At 45.0% G+C, this 26,457-nt stretch overlaps 1 protein-coding gene across 1 annotated transcript in view; it reads left to right on the forward strand.

Annotated features, from left to right (window-relative positions):
- TEX48 (testis expressed 48) overlaps positions 1–17,685 on the forward strand; it is a 31,247-nt gene extending 13,562 nt beyond the window's left edge. Inside the window, exons 3-6 of the mRNA XM_066362761.1 lie at positions 9,952–9,980; positions 13,394–13,504; positions 16,302–16,427; positions 17,609–17,685. Of these exons, the coding sequence (XP_066218858.1) occupies positions 9,952–9,980; positions 13,394–13,504; positions 16,302–16,427; positions 17,609–17,685 (343 nt within the window). The remainder of the gene's footprint in view (positions 1–9,951; positions 9,981–13,393; positions 13,505–16,301; positions 16,428–17,608) is intronic.
- Positions 17,686–26,457: the final 8,772 nt, after the last annotated feature.

Raw genomic sequence — 26,457 nt, forward strand, 5'->3', positions numbered from 1 at the left:
CAATAAATAACAGAAGGGCCAGCAACAAACATTTCGGTGTCTTCTATGTCTTATGCTGGGTTCTGAACTACAAAGGAAAACCAGTCCTGGTCCTTCCCTCACGGGATTCCAATCTGCTGGAAGAAACTCAGAAAGCACCTCTTTACCAAAGAGAATCTTGCCCTTTGCCCCAAACAGAATTCCCAAGACCTAACTTCTGTCCTCTTGATAACAAAAACACTGATCTCAAGGGAGAGTGTGGCAGCAGAGTATCAGTGAAGAAAACATCCAAGGGCATGGGACAAAGCTTTTCAAAAACAGTAACAGCTGTTAAATACACATGGTTTTATTCCCTCATATAAAAAGCCCGGAGACGGGCATTCCAGGACTGGTATAGTATTCTGCTAAGTCAGGCACCCCAGATCCTGCTACGTGGATGCTCTGCCATCCTCAACACATGGCTTCCAGTTCATAATCCAAGATAGCTGCTCAAGCTCCAGCCATCACCTGAACATTCCAGCCAGCAGCAAGGAAGAAGGACAACGAACATTTCCAAAAGTTGCACAGGACTCTACCACTTATTTGTCACTGGCCAGAACATAGTCTCATAGCTACCTCGACTGCAGAGAAGACAGGAAAATAAGTCTTTACTCCGCAGGTATATGCCCAGCCACCAATGGGAGGTTCTATTATTAAGGGGAACACAGAGGATAGAAATCGAAACACAATTAGTAGTTTCTGCTGCAAGTACCAACAGTGTTGGATCAAACAGACCTAAACCCATATCACACAGCTCAACGAAGGGGCTAAACTTGTAAACTGGGGAAATCCTTTCCTTCTTTGGGCCTATATATACAATGGGAACAAGGAGAGGGTTGGTCTTCATGGTCCCTTAATCTCCTTCTGGCTCTTTCCTCTCCAAAATCACAGAGTGAAGATCCTGAAGAGGTTGGCTTTCCACCAAAGGCTGGCACTGATGCGCCTGTTTATACACCCAGGGGACATCTCCCCTTCGGTCTGTGCTGAGATCTGTGTGTAGTATAAAGAGACATAACCAACAGTTTATAACTGCTATTCAGAGGCAAACATGTAAAGCACAGGGTGGGGCCTCACGCTTGCCCCTTATCATTCTGTCAAGTTGCCCCTCCATCTGGGTTGGGTAATGTGATGGGGCTTTGTGAGCACAGAGGCTTTCAAAGGGAGCACAGAGAGGCACGTGGCTGCATGAAGGCAGCCAGGTGTGACATCGGGGAAGGCACAGATATCCTTCCGAAACATGCCGCACAGTGCAGTTCAATCAGCAACTTCATATATGCTGGTCCTTCTTGTCCTGGACAGGGCAGGAATTGTGGGTCCCCTTTCAGAAGTGAGCAAACGAGACCCAGAGAAGGGAAGTGATTTGCCCTGGGTGGGAAAGGCAGAAGTCAGAATCTATCTAAGGGCAAATAATCTTTTGGGTCATGGACCTACCTGGTGGCTTGGTGATAAGGGGAAAGCATCCTGGGAAGGAAAAGGGGAAACCCACTTTTGGGCTTGGGATGACATGCTACCCTACAGAAGGAAGGCTGTTCCTTCCTTCTCTCCCCACTCTCCCAGAGCGGAGGGAGGAGGAACAGGCTCCAGCACCAGGAGGGACTGCCCATCAGGAGTTCCTGAGAAATGACCTGCTCTGAGACAGTGTCCTGTGGGCCCCTCTCTTTTGAGAGGGAGCAAGCATTGCCTCTTTAGAACTCAAACCCTTTCAGTCGTTACCCAAGAAGGCCCCGAATGAAGCTCTCTGGCTCTGTCCCACAGCAAATAATGTCACTGTGAAGTTTCACACTAATAAAGAGATGATTCAGGAATTACTCAGAGAAACCAGAGCGTTTCAGAGATGTTCTCCTGGACCACGCATGCACAGTGATATGAGCTTTGTCTTCTGGCTGCAGCCTTTGCATTTAGTGTCAGGTCTGACTAATAAGTGACACCCTAAATGACTGGTGACAGTATGTATACTTCCTCCTTCCCCATCCCTGCAACACTCAGAAGTCAGCCAATGTGACAAAATTTCAATACCAAAACCTTCCCCGAGAACAGTGAAACTTTTATTCTCTCCGGTTTCCCACAAGTCTCAAAGTGATACTGGAAATATTTTTTCTTTGTCTCCAGTGTAATCGAAAAATATGTTTCTATTTAGATATAATCCAAAAGTCAGCTTATTTTAAGAATGTGAGATTACAGAGGAGGATTCTTTTTTTCCAAAAGGTTCTTAAGCATCGATTACGTGAAAGCCACAAAGAGTTTTACTTGTGACAGTCACCTGGGGGCTCTGAAAGGAGTCCAGTGGTTAGAATTCCTGGAAATTGAGACGTTGAAATCCTTTGAAAGAATAAACCAAAATTCCAGCTCAAAAAGGTATGAGTTTATATACAAAATGATGCCCTTCTTCAAGCTTCTTGGAAGGGAGACAAATTCATTCCATAATATGTTGTACATCGAATGAGTTTTTCCTAACCTCCATTTTTTCACCTGTCATTGTGACTCTGCCTATTTTCTCTACTTTTATTTCCTTAATATTTTTCTTTAAGTCACCCCATTCTTTTACACTAAAATGTACATATCACTACTGTAAGTGGGAAAAGTCAACAGAAAAATAAGTATAATAGCCCTGGACCAGTTGGCTCAGCAGTAGAGCATCAGATTAGTGTGTGGAAGTCCCAGTTTTGATTCATGGTCAGGGCACACAGAAGAAGTGACCATCTGCCTCTCCACTTCTCACCCTTTTCTCTCTCTTTCTTTTTCTTCCCTTCCTGCAGCCATGGCTCAAATGGTTCAAGCAAGTTGGTCCCAGGCACTGAGGATGGTTCCGTGGCCTCACCACAGGTGCTAAAATAGTTTGGTTACCAAGCAATGGAGCAGCAGCCCCAGATGGGCAGAGCATCGCCCAGTAGGGGGCTTTCTGGGTAGATTCTGGTCAGGCGCATGCAGTAGTCTGCCTCTCTGCCTCGCTGCCTCTCACCCTCTCACTTAATAAAAAATAAAAATAAATAAGTATAATAAAAAAATAAATAATGTGCTTAAGTTCTGGTTTCAGGCTGTCACCTGCCAAAGACTTAGCCTGCAGGCCATTTTCTCTTTGTGATAAAGGGAGATTGGCAACTGTTAATAAATATTACAGAGTGGGTTGAGACTTATTCAGAGCTTCTCCTTTTAAGTAATTGAAAGGACTAAAAAGGGAGCCACTCTTTCATGTTGAGATTCAATGCTCTACAATGTCATGTCATCTTTGACCTTAAATCATCTCACTTCCCACTGGAGGACTATGCTCCCAGCTTTGGGGAAATATTGTATTCATGCCTATACCTAGCAAATATCCCAGGGTCTCTAATGGATTAGCGCTCTTGTTCAAACAGAAATGGATTGAAAGGAAGTGTAGTGAGCACTCTCAGTCTTTACTCTGATGTGACAGTACTTCATATATATAAAGAAACCTCATGTCCTATGTCTCCCTTAACAAACTATCGCCCAACTCAGTGGCAACCATCACACTATCATTCCTTTGTCTGTGAGTTGCATGAGGGTTGGCTATCTCAGCTGGGCTTAGCCGGAGTGCTTGTCTGGAGTGACTCTGATCTACATCTCTCATCATCCTTTCTGGGACAAATGGGCCAAAGGGGGTGCACTCTTTTATGGCAGCGGTAGAAGAACAGGAGCATAAATGGCAACATGCAAACCATATATCTGATAATTGTCTAGTACTACAATATATCAAGAACTCTTCAGACTCAACTGAAGAAAAATAACCCAATCATAAAATGGGTAAAGGATTTTAATAGACATTTCTCCAAACAAGGTATACAAATGGCCATTAAATACATGAAAAGATACTCAACATCATTCATCATTAAGAAAGCACAAATCAAAACCACGAGATACTTCACACACACTAGGGTGACTAAAATTTTTTAAATAGACAATAACAAGTGTTGTCAAAGATGTGAAAGATTGAACTCCTCATATATTGCGGTAAGCATGTAAAATAGTGCAGCCATTTTGAAAACAGTGTAACAATTTCACAAAGTGTTAAACATAGAGTTGCCACAAGACTCCACAATTTCACTTCCAAGTATATATACCCAAGAGAAATGAAAACATTTGTCCATACAAAAACTTGCACACAGGCCTGACCTGTGCTGGCGCAGTGGATAAAGCGTTGACCTGGAACTCTGAGGTCGCCAGTTTGAAACCCTGGGCTTGCCTGGTCAGGGCACATATAGGAGTTGATGCTTCCTGCTCCTCCCCCCTCCTCTCTCTCTCTCTCTCTCTCTCTCTCTCTCTCTCTCTCTCTCTCTTTCTCTTCTCTAAAATGAATAAATAAATAAAAATAATTTAAAAAAAAAACTTGCACACAAATACTCATAGCAGCATTATTCATGGAGCCAAAAAATGGAAACAAAATAAATGTCCATCAACAGATAAATAAACAAAATGTGGTATATCCACACAGTGGAATATTATTTGTCAGTAAAAAAAAATTAAAGAAGGCCCTGGCCGGTTGGCTCAGCGGTAGAGCGTCGGCCTGGTGTGCAGGAGTCCCAGGTTCGATTCCCGGCCAGGGCACACAAGAGAGGCACCCATTTGCTTCTCCACCCCTCTCCCTCTCCTTCCTCTCTGTCTCTCTCTTCCCCTCCCGCAGCGAGGCTCCATTGGAGCAAAGATGGCCCGGGCGCTGGGGATGGCTCTGTGGCCTCTGCCTCAGGCGCTAGAATGGCTCTGGATGCAACAGAGTGACGCCCCAGAGGGGCAAAGCATCACCCCCTGATGGGCATGCCGAGTGGATCCCGGTCGGGCGCATGCGGGAGTCTGTCTGACTGCCCCCCTGTTTCCAGCTTCGGAAAAATGAAAAAAAAAATTAACTGAAATATGCCACAACATGGATAAACCTTGAAAAGATTATGGTAAGTGAGAAAAACTAGACACAAAAAGCTCTATATTGTAAGATTCATTTTATATGACATGTCCAGATTAGGCAGATTCATAGACTGAGAGTAGATTAGTGGTTGCCAGGAGTTAGAAGGAAGGGTGAATGGACAGTGACTGCTAACAGGTATAAAATGTTTTCACGGGATGATAAAAATATTCAGAATTAGATCATGGTGACAGTTGTACAACTGAAAATATACTAAAAACTACTGAATTGTAACTTTAAAGTATACATTTATGGCATATTAATTATATTTTAATAAAGCTGCCATTCTAAAAGAAACTGAATTTTAAAAACAGTCCAATTAGTGCCTGGCTGTGGTGGCACAGTGGATAGACCGTTGACCTGGAACATTGAGGTCGCCAGTTTGAAACCCTGGGCTTGCCCGGTCAAGACACATACAAGCAACAAGCAAGCAATAAACAACTTAAAGTGAAGCAAATATAAGTGGATACTTCTCATTTCCCCCTGCCCCTCTCCTCTCTCTGTAAAAATCAGTAAATAAACAATCTTTTTCAAAAAAAAATCCAATTAGAAAATGGGAAAAGACATGACGAGATATTTCACCAAAAAGGATGTACAAAATAATAACAATAAGTACATGAAAAAATGTTCAGCACCATTAGCCATTAGGGACAAGCACATTAAAATCACGTTGAGGTACTAGAACACACCTATTAGAATGGATAAAATAGAAAAATAGTGAAAACAACACTGGAGAGGATGCAGAGGGACAGGATCATTCATTCACGGCTGGTGGGGATCTTGAATGGCACACTCTGAAAAATAATTTGCCACTTTCTTTTAAAACTAAAAATGAATCGACCACACAATCTAGAAACCCAAACTAGAAACCATTTTAAATATCTTTGAAGGGGTAAAAGGTTAAACTCATTGTGGTAATCCATGACATAGGTTACAAGTCAGTAAAGACAAAGCAAAGCATGAACTATTGAAACACTCTATATATAACTTCCATGAACTTCAAGGAAATTATGCTGAGTGAAAAAAAAAACCCTCATAACGATACATACCTACTGCATGTTTCCGCTTATGTAACATTCATGAAATGACATCATTATAGAAATGGAGAACAGATGAGTGGTTTCCAGGAGTTAGAACTGGTGGGGAGAGAGGGTGGGTGTGGCTATAAAGTTAACTATAAGCCTTGTGGTATAGTTAAGTGTCTTGAATGTGGTGTTAGTTACATGAAACCACACATGCGATAAAACTGCATGGAACCACACACACACACAAGTGAGTACCTGTATAACTGGTGAATTTGGAATAAACTCTGTAGATTGTACCAGTGTTTATATCCTGGTTTTTATATTGTTAGTGTTGCAAGATGTTAGCATAGGGGAGTCTGGGTGAAGAGTTCCTGAGACTTCTCTGCATGTTTTTCTGTTACTTCCAGTGAATGTGTAATTATTTCGAAATAAAGTCTTTTTAAAACCTAAATGTATCCTTACCCAAAATTTTCTTCTCTTTCTGAATACTTTAATTTCACATCCACAGATCTGAAAGCTAGATATATAGGCCTCAGCCCGGACTCTTCCTTATCCTTAATTCTCAACATCAAAGAAGGAGGAGGAGGGGGGGGAAGAAGGAGGAAGAGGAGGAAGAAGAGGAGGAGGAGGGGGGGGAAGGAGGAGGAGGAGGAGGAGGAGGAGAAGGAGGAGGACTAGGAGGAGGAGGAGGAGGAGGAGGAGGGGAAACATTTATTGGATGCTTCTTCTCCCAGGCACTACACTTAGAGCATTCCATGGCTGGTTTAGTTTATTCCTCACATCAACTCTACTATTATTCCCATTTTAAAGGTAAGGTAACTGAGGCATTGAATAGTTAATGGATATGGCCAAGGTCACCCAGAAAGTTAGGAAGACAGGCTTCCCACCGAAGCAGCCTGATTTCAGAGGCCATATCCCGCAGACCCACCAGTTTCAAAATCTACCCTTTCATTTTAAGTCAGGGCCTTAGTTCAAGATTTCCATATTCTCTACCTGGACCAAGAATTAGCACAGGAACCTGCTGAATGGTAGCCCCCCACCGCAGACCCAAAGGGAAAGGAGCAGCGCTTGAACGGTAACCACTCCAAAGAAAGACAAGTTCCCCGTGAGAGAAAAAGAAAATGAAGTATTTTGGTCAACTTGAATATATGTGTTTAGTGCTACGGATGAAATAACCAAGCATCTATTTTATTTATAAGGATTCAATACATGATATGTGTTTACAATGGCATATTATATAAAACATATGGATTTGGCGATTTTGCTACCCTCACTCTCCCACTTTCTGAAGTAATTTCATTCAAATGCTTCACACACATCTCTAACACCAGCATCTTCACAGTTTTTGTCTAACCTACATTTCCAGATTATGCTATCCTCATATCTAAGTTATTTGAAAAATAGTCCTTTGAACCCATATATGACGCTGTCACCAGAAAGCTAAAGGACACACTCATATAGCATCAAGAAAATTTAGGGTGTTTTTTTTTAATTTATTCTGCAGATCAGTGGTTCTCAACACTGGCTGGGAATTAAAATTATACTGTATTAAAAATGACTAAGAGATTAGATCTTAATTGTTCTCAATACACACCCAAAGTGATCATTATGTGACATGATAAAGGTGTTAGCCAACGCTGGCATACTAATCATATTTTGCAATACATAAATGTACAAAACCAACATGTACATGCCAAAACTATACAATGTTATATGTAAATTATATCTCAATTTTTTTTTAATGAAAATCACCTGGGAGCTTGAAAAACTACCAACACCCAAAATCAGTGATTTTACCGGCCTGGGGTGGGCATTGGGTGTGGCAATTTTGGAAGTTCCTCAGGTGATTCTAAATGCAGCTTGAACTGAGAACCACTGCTGACGTGTATAATTAGAGCCTCCCACCATGTAATTCAGTAGTTCTTGGTCTTGATTGCATACACCAGGTCCCCGTTACTCACTGGGGATCCCTAATAGATGCCTGAAACCACTGATAGTACACAACCCTATGCAGCCTACATTTTTTTCCCTACAGATACCTAGCTATGATAAAGTTTAATTTATAAATTGGGTCCATTAAGAAATTAACAACGTCGAATCATAACATACAATGAAAACAATATACTATAATAAGTGATGGGAATGTGGTCTCTCTCTCTCTGCCTCTCTCGATATCTTATTCTGCTGTACTCACCCTACTGATGATGATAATGATGATGTTGCAAACCTATTCTGAGTCTCTGTAACCGCTCCTTATTTGCAGTAAGTCGCAGGGCGCCCCTCCTTTGGCGGGGGGGGGGGGGGGGCTCCTGCTGAAGTCTCCGTATAGCTTCAATGCTGTCTAGCGCAGCACGCCTTGGTCAACCAGAGTATGTTTTCTGTCCCTGTCCTCTGCCCACAAATGTCATACCTTTTCCACCTGAATTAATTAAGTACTTACAACCACCGTGGCCACACTGTTGCAGGTAGAGGTGCGGCAGCAAAACTAGCACACATTCCTTTTTCCTTCTTCACAGTTTCATGAATAGAAGAGTTATTTTTACTGTAGATCTTAGCAACATTAGCATACAATGTTTTTCTTTCTATTAAGAACGTTCACCTTTCCACATCAAGGAAACACCTGACGGCTTCCCTTTGGCATATCTGAATTGCCAGCATCACTCCTCTTGGTTTTAGCATCATCCTGAAGTAACATAGGAGTGGCTTTACCACAAGACCTGTGACACTGCTATCTGATAACCCAAAGGGCTGCTACGTGACTCAAGGGAGGAGAGTGTCTACAGCGCAGAGACCCAGGACAAAAGGATGATGTGCGTCCCAGGGCACGCCAGATTTCATCATGCTACTCAGCGCAGCATCGGATTCAAACGTATGGATTGTTTTTCCGGCAATTTTCCACTTAATCTTTTCAGACCGTGGTTGACCGTGGGTAACTGAAACCCGGGAAAGCGAAACCGCGGATCAGGAGGGACTGCTGTATAAGAATCTGGAACGCTTTGTAAAAATACTAATGCCCGGACTCCACCCTGCCCTTTCCAAGACTCTTAATTTATTTGAAGTTAGGCCGCCAGGGAGTTCTTAGGTTTTAAAACACCTCTGATGAATCTCACTTGCAGCCTGAGTCGAGAACCTTCCACTTTACCACTTAGGAATATTGCTTAACAAGGACGTTTGAAAGACTGTTTCATCAACCTTCAACTACATAGGATGCTTGGGTCCCATCTTCCTCCCTCATCACCCCCACCCCCACCCCCGGGACTCCATTACTTCCAAAATTGCTAAACCTTTGCTTTCTTCTGTTTCTTTTGTATCTACAAACCTCCAAAGACAGCCCTGATTGAGAACATTGTAACCTAATTTGGCTTCCCCAAATAGTACCTGGTTGTCCTAAATAAACGGAAAGAATGTCCCAGGTGGTGAGAGTTTTTTGTGAGGATGCAAACAAAAAGTGGTTCCCCTTTTTCTTGAAGATAGATTAGGAAGAGAATGCCACTTTATTCTCGCACATATTAACAACTCTTTCTTGAACGTTTACTTCAGCTAGGCACTACGGCAAATGTTAACCTGATCTCACTTAATCCTAAATAAATATATATATGACATATATATATATATTTATATATATATACATACATATATACATGTCATATATATATTTATATATATATATGACATGTAATTGTCATAACTATTCCCATTTGAAAGAAACCCAGTTGCAGATTGTCTTTGCCCCAGGTTACCACCCAGTTGGAGTAAGGAGGCAGAATTCGGATCTGGGTCTTCCATGCCCCATGCTATACTGCCCCCTTCTGGCCCAGTCCTCCTCAAAATGCTTTCAGAAGAGGCACCAGAGAATACTCTTCTCCCATTTTCCTATGGTGGAAAGCATGGCAACACGGACAGAGGGAAGGACCACTGGGTAGGGGTCCCAGCCTTTGCAGCCCAGTCAGAGCCCCTGACCCCAACATTCCCTGGTTCCTGAGCTCTGTGACCTCACAGACAGCTCCTCCCTGCTCTGCCAGATGCAGGTGAGTGAGGCTCAAAGGTTAGACCTGAGACCTAGAGGGGGTATTTGTTCTGTACTTAAAGGGACACATCTCCATCACTCTTGGACATCTTTTCACTTTGCTCCAGGAAGCAGACATTAACTCTAACTGAACTTGACCCTGCTCTTTCTCTGTCTGGGTCCCAGGCTCCCCACCTGTGCTGAAAGACCCCACAGGGCTCCTCTAGCTCCAGAAGAAGCCTTCTGTTTGACTTTGTTGATCTTTCTTGTTCTGGGCCAAGTGCAGGGGAGTCACTGGAGACCTGAAGTTCGGACCCCACAGGGGACACCAGGACCCTTTTCTTTGGCTCCTGCTTCCATCTAGAGGCGGGCACTGGAAGTGCAAGAGACACCACGCCCTACCCCGCCCCAGCCAGCAAGAATCAACTCAACTCTCAACCTCTCAGGATCCGTCTTCTGGTACAGGGGGTTTAGGGGAATACTGTGCGACGTTGATTGCTCTATTCTAGAGAAATGTCCCATGAAGAAAGTTTAGTTAGGCAGTTAAGGAAAGGAATGAAAGTGTGAGTGGGAGGTAGACATACGGTTAGCTGGAGAGAGAGAGATGCAAAGAAAGTCGTTTTCAGGTTTGAGTAGGAGTGAGATTTTATCTTTCTTTCTTTCTTTTTGAGTCCAGAGTATATCAATCAAAAAAAGCTCACTCTTGCGTGTTTGGTCTTTTTGCCTTCTCTTTTCTCTAGAGCCTCTCTTAAATTGCTTATATTTGACATTGGAAGTTTGTCGTAATGGTCATTGTAATCCTAAATCATATAGTGGAAATCTTACCGTTTATTAAGATAAGTGCATGAGTACATATGGTGAGAGAGAGAGAGAGAGAGAGAGAGAGAGAGAGAGAGAAAGTGTGTGTGTGTGTGTGAAGCAGGAGTTTTTTCAGAAAGGCAGCAACTTCAATGTAACTAAGAGCATGACGAACGGCAAAGAATACACTACAGTTGATCAAAACTTTGTACTTATGCATGGTGTCTTGAATTCCTTGGTCAAGGAGAGCCTAAAAGAGGCTCATTCCCATTTAGGAAATGGTTGCCACGGTATTGGTTAACGCCCCTCATAATAGCCAATTCACTGTGTGAGTTATCTCACTCATGGGCACTTGCTTCTCATCTTCTCTGTGGTTATATACACCCTGGTTCAAGCCACCATCATCTCTTGCTTAAATTATGGCAAGAGCTTCCTAACTGATTTCCATGTTTCTTTTACCCTTGACCTCTTAATAATTAATGCAAAGTCTTTACTTAAACATAGCTATGCAATATTGCACAGTTTATATATCGTGGCTAGATATAGCCAGCCTAAAAGAGGTTATACAATCAATAAGCTGGAAATTGCTGATTCCAGACTATAAGCTGACCAAAGTGAGCTCCTTTCATTAATTTAACAAGACAGAAACTGTGCTCGTGAAGGTTCCAAGGGATTCAAGGCAAAAATTTAGCAATCTTTTTGTTTATAAAAATTGATCACCTGTTTAACAAACCTCCAACCATTAGTTCTCCGGGCTGACTGGTGAGGGGGTTGTTCCATTCCTTCCTTATGAGACGCTTTTTTCCATATTCAACATACATGAGCCAATCCGAAACAAAGTAAAACCCCAGGAGGCAACAGTTTATGTAAGTAGATGAAGAAACTGAAACTATTAATGAAAAGCATATTTGCTAAATGGTGCATCTCCAAAGATTTAATGGTCTTATATAAATTTCTATTTGTTTATAAAGTCTAAGGAAATAAAATAAATTCACTACAGAGAGCTCAATGAAGTATGTCAACATTCAAATCATGTCGAAAAACTACCTTGGCGACAGATTCAAAAGACTATTTATTGGAGGGGGTTGGGGGAGGGGGAGGGACATAAAGCAGGACAAATATAAGGTGTTGGAGGATGATTTGACTTTGGGTGATGGATATACAACATAATCGACTGTCCAAATGATGTGGAGATGTTTGCCCAAAATCTATGTACTCTAGTTGATCAATGTCATCCTGTTAAATTTAATCATCTAAACAAAAAAATTAAAAAAAAAAAAAGACTATTGGAGATTGGGGATAAATGGACCCAGGGTATAATCCTTTTGGTTTAAGGATCCCACATAATGAGGACATCTGTATGTGTTTAGTCAGCTGGCTATATCTAGCCACAATATATAAACTGTGCAATATTGCATAGCTACGCTTAAGTAAAGACTTTGCATTAATTATTAAGAGGTCAAGGGTAAAAGAAACAGGGAAATCAGTTAGGAAGCTCTTGCCATAATTTAAGCAAGAGATGATGGTGGCTTGGACCAGGGTGTATATAACCACAGAAAAAATGAGAAGCAAGTGCTCATGAGTGAGATAACTCACACAGTGAATTGGCTATTATGAGGGGAGTTAACCAATACCATGGCAACCATTTCCTAACTGAGAAAGGGGGTTTGGCCACAGAAAGGGGCATGAGAACAGGAAGTCCAAAGACAAAGAAAGGACTTTGAGACAGAAAAAGGAGTTTGGACTCAAACAAGGCTTTATAATTCTGAACCATTAGAACTAAAAAGGTCCTTTCTAACTAACTAACTAACTAACCAACCTCTACCCTAACTTCCTCTATTAGTGAAGAGTCTGAGACAGAAATAGCATGGACTGACCTAAAGCCATATAGCAAGTGAGTGGCAGAACCAGGACCTAAACCTAACAGACTGCTTCCATCCATGTTCTCATGGACCCAGACCAGCTGGTATCATTTGGAGCCAATGAGCCACAGGAAGGGAAATGACATGACCATTGACTGGCAGTTATGGTGTGCCTAGCATCACAAGGAGTCACTTTTCATACCTTTAACCCTTTACTTCTGCAAAGCAGGGACCAGATAAAAGTGAGGCTCCAGAAGGCTAAGGAATTGACCCAATAACAGGCACCTAGAAATGGGGAGAACACAGATCTGCTTGAAAGCTGAGTGTGCTTCTGTGCGTTTCTGCCTGAGCCGGGATTTTCCCGGGGGGGGTGGGGGGCAGAAATCCTATCTGGACTGTGAGCATAGGTCAGGGACTGGCATTTTCCGGCTGTGGTCTTATATTTACCTAGGGGACAGTCCTGCCCAGGACACTGGACTCCAAGATCAGCTGATTCAACAAGGCAGACAAAACTGGCACAGTAGAGACTTCGATTCCTTTCATGGGTAAGAAAATTATGTAAGAATCGGGAAAAAGATTTTAAGAGAGGACAACACAGGCAACATCTGAACCTGCTGGCCCTGGGGAACGACAGAAGGTTGAGGAGAGGGGAAGGCTCTTATACCTTGGGAGAGGCTGACCCAGTATGACCCTCCTCACAGTGCATTTCCAAAGGGCATCTGGAATTCAGACCTCAGATCCCGTGGCCCTCATATTTTTTTTCCTCCTACCGCAGCCTGCAGAAACCTGGCCTCAAAGCTCTTCTGTGTGTGCTGCAGAGGCTGTGAGGAGGTCCACGCCACTGACGACTCCACAACCTCCAGTCAAAGCCAAGAGCTGCAGCCTGGTAGGTACCACACAAGGTGCCTGGCCATTCTATGCCTCATGTTGCTCTTCCCCTTCCTGCTGAGATACCCTCAGATTTCTTTCCGCTTTTGAGGGATAATTCTTACCTAAAAGTAGGTAGGAACTGGGTGTCCATGGACCCAAGCCAATAAAGAAATAGGGCTAAAAATCTTGATACTTAAACTGTGATCTGTAGACCAGCAATATCAGTATAGCCCAGGAATTTGTTAGAATTGTACTTTCAGACTCCGCTCCAGACATCCTGAGCCTGCATTTTAACATGACCTCCAGGTAAACCTGAAGGAACTTTATAGTTTTAGAAGTGCTTTTTTTTTTTTTTTTTCTGAAGCTGGAAACGGGGAGAGACAGTCAGACAGACTCCCGCATGCGCCCAACCGGGATCCACCCGGCACACCCACCAGGGGGCGACGCTCTGCCCACCAGGGGGCAATGCTCTGCCCCTCCAGGGCGTCGCTCTGTTGAGACCAGAGCCACTCGAGTGCCTGGGGCAGAGGCCAAGGAGCCATCCCCAGTGCCCAGGCCATCTTTGCTCCAATGGAGCCTTGCTGCGGAGGGGAAGAGAGAGACAGAGAGGAAGGAGAGGGGGAGGGGTGGAGAAGCAGATGGGCGCTTCTCCTGTGTGCCCTGGCCGGGAATCGAACCCGGGACCTCTGCACGCCAGGCCGACGCTCTACCACTGAGCCAACCGGCCAGGGCCTAGAAGTGCTTTCTTAAAGATTCTACATTAAGATCCCTGCCCTTGGGGCCCTGCCCCAGAATGGGGCAAGTCACTTAACCTCTCACTCTGAGCTTCAGTGTCCTTGCCTGTAAAAGAAGCATGTTCATCATGGATTATTACTTCCCAGGATCACTGGGAGGACCAAATGACATAATACATTTAAGCACCTAGCACAGGGTCGGCACAAAGTAGTCACTCAACAAATGTCAACAGGTAGAAACTCTATATGGGTATCGGCCAGGATAGGATAGGTTCTGCTGTTAAAACAAATACATCTCAAAATTGCAATGGTTTACAAAGTAAAAGTGTATTTCTTGTTTATGTATAAAGTCTTTAGCCGGGGCCCCCGGAACACATAGCTTCCAAGGCTGCATGTGCAAGGGAAGAGAGTGAGGAGGAAGTTTGTGATTACCACCTTCTTGATGACCCAGTACTAAGTTAATAGTGGAGAAGATTGGGGGTCAAAGTCAACAATTTCAGACTGAAAAAAAAAAGGAAGAAGCAGCTATATTGTCAAGCTCAGGCAAAGCTAGGATGGACAGGCACGTGGTGGGGAGTGTGAGGGCAGGGCTAGCCAGGCATCTGGCATGCTCCCACTAAGAGGTGGGACAGTTCAATGGCAGAAAAAAGATTCTCACAGCATGGTTTCCCAGAAATCCATACTGGAAATCTTTAAGATACTTCCCATGGAAGTAGTTTCACCATAAAAACCAAGAAGCTTTAAAATCCTTTAATAAGGATAATTACTGAGCCCCCTATTACATGCAAAGTACTATCTAGACACTGGGAACCCAGCTGTGGTCCAGTGAATCCTCTACTGTTTCAAAGCTTACACACTAATAAAGTGATATTATTTAATCCCTACAATAACTCTAAGAAGTGGACATGATTATCCAAAATGGACGTCTCATTTTGCAGATCTGAAAACAGGCAGGCCCTGGCCAGTTGGCTCAGTGATAGAGTGTCAGCCAAGCATATAGATGTCCTGGGTCTGATTCCTGGTCAGGGCACACAGGAGAATCGTCCATCTGCTTCTCTACCTCTCCCCCTCTTGCTTCTCTCTCTCTCTCTCTCTCTCTCTCTCTCTCTCCCCCTCCCTCCCTCCCTCTTCCCTTCCTGCAGCCATGTCTCGGTTGGAGCCAATTGGCCTCAGGCGCTGAGGATGGCTCCATGGCTGCCACCTCAGGTGCTAAGAAGAACCCGGATGCTGAGCAACGAAGCAATGCCCCAGATGGGCAAAGCATCGCCCCCTAGTGGGCTTGCTGGGTGGCTCTCAGTTGAGGTGCACGCGGGAGTCTGTCTCTCTGCCTCCCCTTCTCTCACTGAATAAAAAAAAAATACGCAGGGGGGTGAAGCAATGTGCTCATTATGCAGCTAATAAATGACAGAACTATTTATTCCATCACAGAACACAGCTCAGTCTGTTGCCAAAATTCTGTTATACTTTTAGGAATCTATAAGTATGTAAAAACAAATCCTTATATACAACAATGTTCATCATAACAGTATTCACAGTAGTGAAATTTGAAAAGTCTATAAACACCCAACAATAGAACATTGGTTAAATAAACCTTGAATTGTCCATAACATAGAATATTATGCAACCATTACTTCTTAAAATTTAGTGACATAAGGAAAATGTTTGTGATATAATGTCTATAGTAAAATGCATTGATAATGTATAAGATGTGATGGACCATGTAAAAACATGCATGGGAAAAGACAAAACGTGAATATATTTGAAAGGAGAGGTGTTTGAGGCATTGTTTTCCTCCTTTGCAGTCTTCAGTATTTCCTAGCTTTTCTGTGATGGATATACATTACATTTATAAACCAGAAAAAAAATAAGTTCCACATTTTAAAAAGAATACATATTTTGAATCCAGCACCTGCATACGATGGGGACACTGAGAAAACGAGAGGAGATATATTCAGGTACTCCCCATCCCATCAAAACCACGGTGGCCCGTGCACACTGCTTCAGAGTTGACAAAATGCCTTCCCCTCTGTCCTGTCCTCTGAGCCTCCCCACCTGACCACGCGGAATTGTCATTGCCAGGTCCGCAGAATGGTGAGCTAGACCGACAAACTCCCAAGTACGCTAACGGAGCCTCCTGCTTGCCGTCGGGGCAACCCCTGATCCAGCCGGAGAAAGACTCTTCCACCAGCAGCAGTGACTTTGAGGGTGAGTCCCAAGTTAGGTTCTCACACTGACCAGGAACCCCTGGGGGAGGCTGCCTTGTCCTGATGAGCAAACCCCATTGATATCTGAGCTAAATTCAATGGGGTGACAGGAGAGACGGGATTGCTCCCATCAGGAAGCTGGAGTCAGATTCTAGAACATGCTGCAGAGGGCCCGAGGGTGTAGGACCTGCCTGAGCGAGCTTCCTTGCTAGGAATTACATGAGGAACGGCTGTTGGAGGAAAGAACACACATCCATGCCTCCCTTCCAAGTCCAGCAGCACTGTCACATATATGCACTCTGTGTGATTATTTGCTCCGTGTCTGCTTTGGGGCACTAGACAGTATGTTTCAGGAAGACAGGGCCCATACTAGTTTTGTTCCCCCAAACGCAGCCAGGTGCATGGAAAGTAAACACTGCCAGAAAATTCTTATGGATGGAACATAGACCATGAGGTCAATCAGGTCAAGCGTCTCTGGGTCATGGGAGGACAGAAACGCAGTCCTGGACCGTGGGCGCCGTCTAGGAAGAAGAAACAGCCACATAGCAGGGCAACAGCACGGAGCCTGGTGACCTCACATAGCTCACAACTACCCTATGAGGCCCGCTAAGGACCACCCAGCCCCGTCATTCCAGAATTCTCGTAAGAGCTAAACCCTCCTTGCAGACAAAATCTCATCACACCAAGTCCAGTTTCTGTAGAAGATCAGGGGGGTCCTGCCCCACTAGCTAGCTCCCCCTTCCTTCTCCCTCCACACCTCCCCAAAGGGATCCATGGAACCCAGTTTGAAAACCCGTGTCTCACTGTATAGGGAAAGCTGAGGCCCACACGGGGGGGAGGAACTTTCCAGAAGTCCACCGGGAAGTGGCATCATCGTCAGAACCAGATGGGCCTAATTCTCCCACTTTCCAGGACACTGCGCCATCACTGAATGCCCCCACACAGAAGCAGCTGTAGAAGTCTGGGACCCTAACACTGACAGGACCCCCCAGGGGAGTGGGCCTTGTCCCTATCACAAGTGACTCTGAGTCCCTGGCTGCAGTCTCTGTGGCTCCAGAATCAGACAAGGGGTCAGAGAGGGAGGTAACCAGGGCCGTCCAGCCAGGCCCAAGGCAAAGGCTTCACCCAGAGTAATGTTTTCCTTTCTTCTTTCGTGTACGCATACAGACGTTCCCCAAACAGGTTTTTACAAGAGAAACCTAGACCGCTACTCCCAGAATCACTGGCCATTCCAGCCCTGCCTCATTGGGAGACCCTGAAGGTTCTAGCTGGGGACCCCACGCCGGTCCCCGAGGCTGCACAGCTGCCGGAGTGACCAGGAGGAGGAGGGAGGCAAACAGGGGCCATGAAGACTGATTCGGAAACTTCCCCTGAGGAGGAGAAGACGTCTGAGCCATCCCTGTGCGCCAGCAAGAGTCACTGCAGCAACTAACAAAGCCACTGCGGGAGGAGCTGCCTCCCATTAAAGTCCTTGCTCCCATCACAGGAAGGCGCCCCTCCTCTTCCCCTCCCCCTTACCGGGAGACGCGCTCGCGCATTGGCTTACCGATTTTTAAACACGCTAACCTAACATCTAACCCAAAACAAATGCGCGGACTTTCCGGATAGCGTTTCTTTCATTTAGAGATCATGTCAAACTTACAGGAAAGTTGCAAGAATGATACAAAGAACTCCCGTTCGCCTTTTAACCCGGATTTACCCGTTGTTTACCTCTCCTCCACTTGCCTCAGCATTTCTCTCCTCTCTCTCCTGGTAATTTTTTTCTAAACAATTTGAGAGTGGGTTGTACAGAGCATGTCCCTTTACCCCTAAATTCTTCAGTGTGTATTTCCTAAGAACACAGAGCTCCTCCTACATAACTACAGCACAAAGGCAAGAAAGTCAACATTGATACAATATTATTCAAATTTCATCAGTTGCCTCAAAGAAGTCTTACAGCTGCTTTTCCTCCCCCTCCAGGACGTAACCCAAGACCACCAACTGCATGAAGTAATCCTGTCTCTCATCTCTTGTTCAATCTGCACCTTTATAGTGTTGAGTCTTCCTACCTACAAATAGTGTTTCACTTTCTTCAAATCTACCTCTTCATCTTTTATGACTATTTTTAAATGCTCTTTGTATATATTTTGCAAACTTATTAAATTTATTCCTAAGTACTTTATCTTTTCTGTTGCCATTGTAAATGGGGTTTTTCCTCTGTTATTATTCCTGTACCGAGTTATGGGTGTGTATCCTAACACTATGGAGTTATTTTATGTCTCGCTTCCCTTCTGAATTATGTTATTGTTTGAGCAACTTTTGTCACTGATTCCCTTATGGCTTACCAGGAATATTACTCTATCATCTACAAGCAGAAACACCATAGCATCTTTCTTTTCTAATTAATATATTTCTGATTTATCTTGTCTAATTACAATGGCTAATACCACCACTACAATGTTAAATCCTGGAGATAGTGGATATCCGTGCTTTTTCTTTATTTTAAAAGAAATGCCTCTAGAGCGTCGGCCTGGCGTGAGGGGGACCCGGGTTTGATTCCCAGCAGGGGCACATAGGAGAAGCGCCCATTTGCTTCTCCACCCCCCCCCCTTCCTCTCTGTCTCTCTCTTCCCCTCCCGCAGCCAAGGCTCCATAGGAGCAAAGATGGCCCGGTGCTGGGGATGGCTCCTTGGCCTCTGCCCCAGGCGCTAGAGTGGCTCTGGTCGTGGCAGAGCGACGCCCCGGAGGGGCAGAGCATCGCCCCCTGGTGGGCAGAGCGTTGCCCCTGGTGGGCGTGCCGGGTGGATCCCGGTCGGGCGCATGCGGGAGTCTGTCTGACTGTCTCTCCCCGTTTCCAGCTTCAGAAAAAATACAAAAAAAAAAAAATGCCTCTAGTGTTTGCCCTTTAAGGAAGAAGCTCATTTTTAAGATGAAGAGATTGAGATATAGAGATATCATATTAAGAAAATATCCTTTATACAGATGGCCAACAGGCATATGAAAAAAATGCTCAACATCACTAAACAGAGAAATGCAAATTAAAACTACAATGAGATATCACCTCACACCAGTCAGAATGGCGCTTATCAACAAAACAACACAGAATAAGTGCTGGCGAGGATGTGGAGAAAAGGGAACCCTCCTACACTGCTGGTGGGAATGCAGACTGGTGCAGCCTCTATGGAAAACAGTATGAAGATTCCTCAAAAAATTGAAAATCGAACTGCCTTTTGACCCAGCTATCCCACTTTTAGGAATATACCCCAAGAACACCATAGAACGGTTCCAGAAGGAGAAATGCACCCCCATGTTTATAGCAGCATTGTTCACAATAGCAAAGATCTGGAAACAGTCCAAGTGTCGGTCAGAGGACGAGTGGATTAAAAAGCTTTGGTACATATATACGATGGAATACTACTCAGCCATAAGAAATGATGACATCGGATCATTTACAATAACATGGATGGACCTTGATAACATTATACAGAGTGAAATAAGTAAATCAGAAAAAACTAAGAACTATATGAACCCATGTATAGATGGGACATAAAAATGAGACTCAGAGACATGGACAAGAATGTGATGGTAACAGGGAGTGGGGTGGAGGGGTGGGGAGGGGGCGAGGAAGGAGAGGGAGGGGTAGGGGGAGGGGAGGGGCACAAAGAAAACCAGATAGAAAGTGACAGAAGACAATTTGACTTTGGGTGAGGGGTATGCAGCATAATCAAAGGTCAAAATAATCTGGAGATGTTTTCTCGGAATATATGTACCCTGATTTATCAATGTCACTGCATTAAAATTAATAAAAATAAGATTAAAAAAAAAAGAAAATATCCTTCAATTTCCCTTTCTTCCTTTTTTTCAGCATCTACGGGGAAAAAAAATCTCTCCTCATATTTAATCAACTTTCCATTCCACGAATAAATTCATTGATACAATACTATCTTGATATTAATTCATTATTTTTATAATATAAAGTTTGATTAAGTTCAATAATAGTTTGCTTAATAGTGTTGTGATATCACTGTAATTTTATTTTTTGCATTGTCCATATCAGACTTAGTTATCGATACTATGTATTTACTTCATAAAATTTATAAAAAGAACTTGGAAGCTTTCTTTTGTTGTATATGCTCTAGAACAATTTATGTAGCATTGGAAGTATCTGGTCTTTGAAAGTTTTTACAATTCCCCTGTGAAACCATCTGGGCCTGTTGCCTTTTGGGGGAAAGTGTAGTTTCGTGGTGAATTTCTCTATTTCTACAATAGGAATTGACAGAGTTTCCCATCTCTAATGCAGTCATTTTGAAAAACTGTAATTCCCTAGGAAATTACCCACTTCATCTATTTTTTGAAATGTATTTGGAGAAAAGTATATAAAGTACTCTCGAGATTTTTAAAATTTCTTTTGTCTCGATGATTTTCCCTTATCCTTTCTCATTTTATCTCTTAGGGTTTTCTCCCTTTTTCCTGATAAAGTACATAGTATTTCCAGTTTGTTAATTTTTTGTCAAGGATTTTATTTAGATTCAGGTTTTTTTATACTCTAAGTAATTCCAGTTTTTAATCCTTGCTACTTCTTTTTCTCGTATATTCTTTTGCTTGCTTCACTCTTCTTGTTCTAGCTTTTTGAATTGGGAATTTATTTCATTTATTTTCTTGGTACAAGTATTTCAGGACTGTGGTAGAAAGAGTAACAGCCCCCCAAAGACATCTTTGTCCTATTTCTCAGAACCTGTGATGACGTTAGCTGACCTTACAAAAGGGGATACGGGATGCAGATACAATTAAGGTTGCTGGTCAGCTGACCAAGATGGGGAGCGTGAGCCATTCAATCATATGGGGAGGGTCTCTGCAGCGGCTCTGGGGCCGATTTCTGTCACCACAGCACAGAGGTCAGGACAGAAGGAGGGAAAGTGGTGGCAGCAGGTAATCCATCAGCAATGCCTCCTTCATGGAGAAAGAACTAACCTGGTACAGTCCGTCAGTAAAGTAATTTGACACCTTTAAAATGCCCCAGCTTCTCTCTGCCTAGTATCAGCTGCGTCACCTGGACCAAATTCCCTAACAAACATTCTGTGCCTGGGTTCCCAGTTCCCAGGCTCTGTGACCTCACAGACAGCCTCTCTCTGCTCTGCCCACTGCAGGTGAGTGAGTCTCAAAGGGCTGAGACCCGGAGGGTCTGTACTTAAGGGACATGTCTCCTGGACACCTTTCCCCTTTGCTCCAGGAAGCCGACTTTCCCTCTAACTTAACCTTGAGCCCACTGTTTCTCTCTCTGGGTCCCAGTCTCCCCTCCTGTCCTAAGTGACCCCTAAGATCTTCTCCAGCTCTTAGGCCTTCCTGTTTGACTTTATTCTTTCTTGTCCTGGCCTAAGTGCTGTGGAGTCACTGGAGACCTGAAGTTCAGAGCCCACAGGGGACCATCCAGGGCCCTTATCTTTGGCTCCTGCTTCCATCTAGAGGCGGGCACTGGAAGTGCAAGAGACACCACGCCCTACCCCGCCCTAGCCTGCACCTCTCCTCTGGCACAGTCATTTGCATTAAGCACTTTAAAGGTGTGCCAGGCACCATGCTAAGCACTTCACATCTTAATGTCACCCAACCTTGACAAAAACATTCTGGGGCAGGTTCCCATTTTACAGTTAGGAAGACTAAGGTTCGAGGAGGTTAAATTGCTCTAAATTACATAGCAAGGTCCAGAAAGAATTATATCCTGCCTCCGTCTAGGAAAAAAAAAAAAAGTATGTTCTTAATTGCTCCGCTGTTCCGCCAAGCTTCAGGAGGAGAGTTGGTGGAAAACCAGCTACCACCAACTCTCAGAGGAGACGGTGGTTCTGAACATCTCTCTTTCTCTGGAATCGCCTATAGGTGAGGCTGTAGACAGCACAGACTCTGACAGCAGACAAAATTATGTGAAAAACCCTACTGCTCTGGCTGCGAGACCTGGGAAGGTCACCTCTCTGAGGCTCACTGCCGTCATCTGGGAAATGGGACAGAACCCGGCCTTGTAGAGTGAAGCTGGAGTTAAGTGAGCCGATAGCTGACAAAGGACCTGTCCGAGATGCCCCACGAATATCTGCATCCTTGATGCCTTGGCTGTTTCTCTTCCCTGGTTTATCTGCTAAGATTGAAGACCCCGGGGTAAGGGGGTAAGTCCAGAATCAGGATGTTTCTCTCCATTCCTATGCGCAGGGAGTAAAACACCTGTCAGTAGAAGGGAGAATGGGATAATATGGGGTATATCATTACCCAGCAGTCGGGGAAGGCTCATGCATTTACACACACGACATTGAGAGGGTGTCTGCTCTCTGTGAAGCCCTGTGCTCAGTGCTGCGGTCCAAAGGTGAACTGCACCCATCTCCTGAAAGTGAAATCTCGCCCATGTGCACTGCCAGGTCCCTCACAACCAATACATGCTGAACAAACTGTCTTATTCCCAGACGTGACAAAGGCTGTGGAGAAGCATGAGGTGGGAAAGGGAAGAGGAAGTTCTGGGGGAAGGAAGGGGGTTTAAATAGGATGAATTAAATAGGATGAACAGGCTAGAAGGCCTTTAAGCAAGGCTTGAAGGAGGCGAGGGAATGAGTCTCTTGGACCTCAGGAAGAGAGCACTCCAGGTGGGAGGCAGCCCACGCACAGTCAGCTGGAATGGAGGGGGCCGGACAGCAGGGGGGAGTGGGCGGAGGTAGGGTTAGACTGTGAATCTGGCCACAGGAAAGGGGAATGAGAGCGGGGCCCGGAAGAGAAAAAGGAGATTGGGAATAAGGTACAACCTTGGAAACGGATCATCAGAGATGGAAGGATCCTTGGAGAGGTGATGCAGCCCAAGCACCACCTGTCACAGATGGGAGTGGGGGCCAGAGACAGGCATGGACTAACCGAAAGCCACACAGCAAGTTAGTGCAGAGCCAGGATTTGAACCAGCAGGGCTGAGCTGCAGCATTCTGCTCCCATGGGAGCAGGGCCAGCTGGATGAGATGGGAGCCAACAAGCGACATGAAGGCAAGGGAACAGAACAAGAATGAGCTCCCAGCCAGCACCTACGTGCCCCGGCCCTCACAGTGGTCACCTTACGTACAGTGAACCTTTTGTTCCCCTATGCTGGGTACCACTATTCTCATTTTCCGGACAGGAAAGTGAGGTTCAGAGAGATTACAGATTCAGCAAGAGCAGACACCCAGAAAGCAGAAGATAACTTTGACTCTGAAACATAGGGTGATCTGTGGGCACCGCTGCACGCACGCGCGTGCCAGGCTCTGCTGACACGGAGCTGGCAGAGAAGGACTGGCATTCTTTAGTCAGTCTTACACTCATTTAGGATACAGCTCTGCCCGGAGAACTGTGCCGGACTCCAGGTCTGCTGATTCAGCAAGACGCTTCCGCGGGGAGCCCATCAGAGTGGAGGTGCCAAGCCCTCTCCTAAGAGAACTGTGGACAGAAGAGGAAGGATGGCCAGAGGTAGGCCCACGCAGGTGAGCCTGGGGCTGCTGGCTGCAGGCAGCCGCAGGTGTGGGAGAGGGGAGGGGAGGGGAGGGATCTTGGGAGAGGCTGGCCCAGGCTGACCCACCGCTTAAATAACAATGGGTTTCTGAGATTGGGCAGCTCTGCAGTGCCCTTTCTTCTCCCCACAGCCCACCTAAACATGGCGTCAAAGATCTTCTGCTGTTGCTGCGAGGCCGGCGAGGAGCCTTCTACCACCGTTGGTTCTTACAATCCAAGAACATCCCAACAGCACCATCCACGGACCTTCGGTAGGTTTCGGACGCGGCTGTCTGGTAGTCAACAAGGACACCCGAGCCTCTCCCCAGACGCCTTCTGCTGTGACACCCTCGGATTTCTTTCAGCCTTTTGGCTGGAAGGGGAGCAATTACCCACACCTATAACAATTCTACAAACTATATGTACTAGATATTAAAGATCATTGGCTTCAGGGCAACATACCTGCTCGAATTCTGTCTCAGCCACTTACTGAGCTGGGCATGTCACTGGGCCCCTCTCCCTCTGCTTCGGTATCCTCCTCTGCACAATGAAGGTAACTAGAACTCACTACCTACTTGTCGGGTTGTCAGGAGGATAAAATGAGGCAATATATATGTGTCTAGAATATGGCCCCACACGAAGAAGGCTCTCAACTGATGGAAACTGTATATGTATCCTAGTCAGGACCAGCTAGGCTATGCTGACACAAGTAACCTCTAAGATCGCAACTGTTGAACCCAGCGTGGGGTTATTCTTAGCTCTCATAAGCGGAATTTTATTAAGCCAAGGTATGAGCGATCCCCAAATGGGATATGACCAAGACTGTTCATTCTTGTGTAATCCAAAGCATTGTCCTTCACTCTTTCAGATGTAAATGAAAATGCTCACAAAAATAGTAGGCAAAAGAGACACCTACAACACTCCTTCAACAACAGGGCGGTGAAAGCAGGCACTCTCGCGAGACCCTGAAAGTTCTGCTAGTCAGCATGCAGCCCCGCGCGCATGTCTCCGAGTTTGCACAGCTGCTGGAGTGACTGCCGGAAGAAGAGGGCGGCGAGCAGGGGCCATGAAGACTGATTCAGAAACTCCCCCAAAGAGGAGAAGATGTCTGAGCCATCCCTGTGCCCCCAGCAAGTCACTTCAGCTTCTAAAAAAGCTACTGCAGAGGAGCTGCCTCAAATTAAAGTCCTTGATTGCATCAAAACACTGGGTCCCTCTTTCCCCCTCTCCCAGCCCTAGCTCTGAGATTTCTTTGGACGGGGAGCAATTAGAACCTAGCATCTTGAAAAGAAAGGTGGTATTATTCTAAAACATTTCAATCACTCCTAGCCAACCTAACAAGGAAGTGTATAGGAGAGGCCAGTTAGAACACATGCACACTAAATGTCTGGACATTGAGGGCACACCAGCTCACCTGCTGCATGACTCCATTCGGCGCTCAGGGCCAGTGAACAAGTGGGGCAGGCTGTGCAAAAACTCTGCCACCAGCAGCCCTGGAGTGATGAGGCGCACACTGTGTCCGTGAGCAATGCCCAGTGCAGACACAGCGCTGCGAGCCAGGGCACAGAGCATGCACACGTGAGTAGTACACAGGAGACCCTGAGTGCCTTCAGCGTTCGCCAGGGAGCCAGGCACAGAACCAGATCCCTTCGTCGTGATACAACAACTTTAGGAGTAGAAAGGTGAGAAGCATTTTGCAACCAACTTGGGGATTTAAGAAAGCTTTCTGGAAGAGATGGTGCTTGAGTTTTCTGAAGGTTAAAAGGGAGCTGAGCAAGCAAAGAGGAGGGGGAATGAATCTCCAGGAGGAGGAAACAAAGTAAGTGAAGTTGGGAAACAGAGGCACAGCCTGGTGGGGGGATGAGAACAGGGAACTTCAATGTCTGTAAGTGAAAACCTGAGCCAGGTGTGGTAGGGGGTAGGGGACAGAGCAGTGAGAGTCTAGTAATATCCAGGGCAAAGGAATTGGTCTGCAGCCTAATGGGACTGGGAGCCACCAGTGAGTTTTTTGGTTTGTTTTTTAAACATTTTTATTTATTTATTTATTCATTCATTTAGAGAGGAGAGAGAGAGAGACAAGGAGGAAGCATCAACTCCCATATGTGCCTTGACCAGACAAGTGCAGGGTTTCGAACCGGCAACCTCAGCGTTCCAGGTCAATGCTTTATCCACTGCGCTACCACAGGTCAGGCCACAGGTGAGTTTTAAGCAACGAAATAACAGTGTCAGATTTCTGATTTTTGCAGTATGAACCTGGTGAGTTAAGAAGACAACTTATCAAATTAGCACTCCTTATTTCCGCCCCCACCTCAGAAAAGAGTGGAATAGAAAAAGATGATGTCTTATGTCAGTGTTGCAGACTAAAATTGGTACCTACAAAGGACAGGCAGCATGGCTACAATTTGCAGATAGGTGAGTGGTGGTGACACAATGGATAGAGTACTGACTTGGAACACCGAGGTTGCTGGTTTGAAACCCTGGGCTTGCCCGGTGAAGTTGCATACGACAAGCAAGCAATGAACAACAAAAGTGAAGTGACTACGAGTTGATACTTCTCATTCCTTCCCCCT

The sequence above is a fragment of the Saccopteryx leptura genome, chromosome 2, assembly GCF_036850995.1.
Source record: "Saccopteryx leptura isolate mSacLep1 chromosome 2, mSacLep1_pri_phased_curated, whole genome shotgun sequence".
Classification (NCBI taxonomy): domain Eukaryota; kingdom Metazoa; phylum Chordata; class Mammalia; order Chiroptera; family Emballonuridae; genus Saccopteryx; species Saccopteryx leptura.